General features: G+C 46.5%; 1 protein-coding gene across 1 annotated transcript; it reads left to right on the forward strand.

The window, feature by feature from the left end:
- Positions 1 to 66: 66 nt before the first annotated feature.
- LOC129572646 (uncharacterized) lies at positions 67 to 1,050 on the forward strand (the record flags this gene model as incomplete). Its single annotated transcript, XM_055452655.1, has 1 exon — positions 67 to 1,050. A coding segment is annotated over exon 1 (984 nt), but the record flags the coding sequence as incomplete, so codon positions are not given.
- Positions 1,051 to 1,057: the final 7 nt, after the last annotated feature.

Genomic DNA, 1,057 nt, shown 5'->3' on the forward strand with positions numbered 1-1,057 from the left:
TTAGATCCATTGATTGTAAAGGAATGGTATGAGAAATATAATACAGGTCCAACATTATTGGTCAATATGTACGGTATCACCGAAATAACAGTTCATGCTACCTACAAAATAATTGAAACTTTAGAAAATGCTTACTCAATTGGTCGACCACTTGCAGATCTTCGTGCATATTTGCTGGATGCACGTGGTGAGCCAGTGCCATTAGGAGCCGAGGGAGAGCTGTATATTGGTGGTGCTGGTGTGGCACGTGGCTATCTAAACCGTCCTGAACTTACCGCAGAACGCTTTCTACCCGACCCATTTAGTGACAGTCCAGCAGGACGCATGTACCGTACCGGTGATCGAGCACGATATCTGTCTGATGGTAATCTGGTCTTTTTAGGACGCACGGACCAGCAAGTGAAAATTCGTGGTTTTCGAATTGAGCTCGGCGAAATCGAAGCACGTCTAGTCGAACATCCTCAGGTGCACGAGGTGGTTGTACAAACCTATGGCAATGGGTCAGATGCTCGTCTCGTAGCTTATGTAGTGGCCGATGCGGATACATTATTAGCACAAGATTTGCGCAAATATATGTTAAAATTACTGCCCAATTACATGGTTCCAGCGGCTTATGTGTGTCTACCGTCCCTACCACTTACACCCAATGGTAAACTGGACCGACGGGCACTCCCAGCTCCGGATGATGCGGCGTTTGCGCGTCAGCAGTATGAAGCTCCACAAGGTGAAATGGAGGAAAAACTGGCCGATATTTGGCGTGAGTTGCTTGGCATTGATCGAATTAGTCGACATGACAATTTCTTTGCTCTGGGAGGTCATTCGTTGTTGGTCGTACGGCTTCTGGCACAGTTGAGACAGATCGGACTGAATACCACCGTACGAGAAATGTTCAATTCTCCCAATCTTGTCAAAATGGCCTCATCTCTCGACCGCTACCAAGCAGTGACTATTCCTCCCAATGTAATTACCACGCACACCACAGAGATTACTCCAGAAATGTTACCGCTCATCACTCTTTCACAAGCAGACATTGATACAATCATTGCAAAGGTACCAG

This window comes from Sitodiplosis mosellana, unplaced genomic scaffold (assembly GCF_009176505.1).
Source record: "Sitodiplosis mosellana isolate CC-2019 unplaced genomic scaffold, AAFC_SMos_1.0 Smas_scaffold_5318, whole genome shotgun sequence".
In the NCBI taxonomy this organism is placed as follows: Eukaryota; Metazoa; Arthropoda; class Insecta; order Diptera; family Cecidomyiidae; genus Sitodiplosis; species Sitodiplosis mosellana.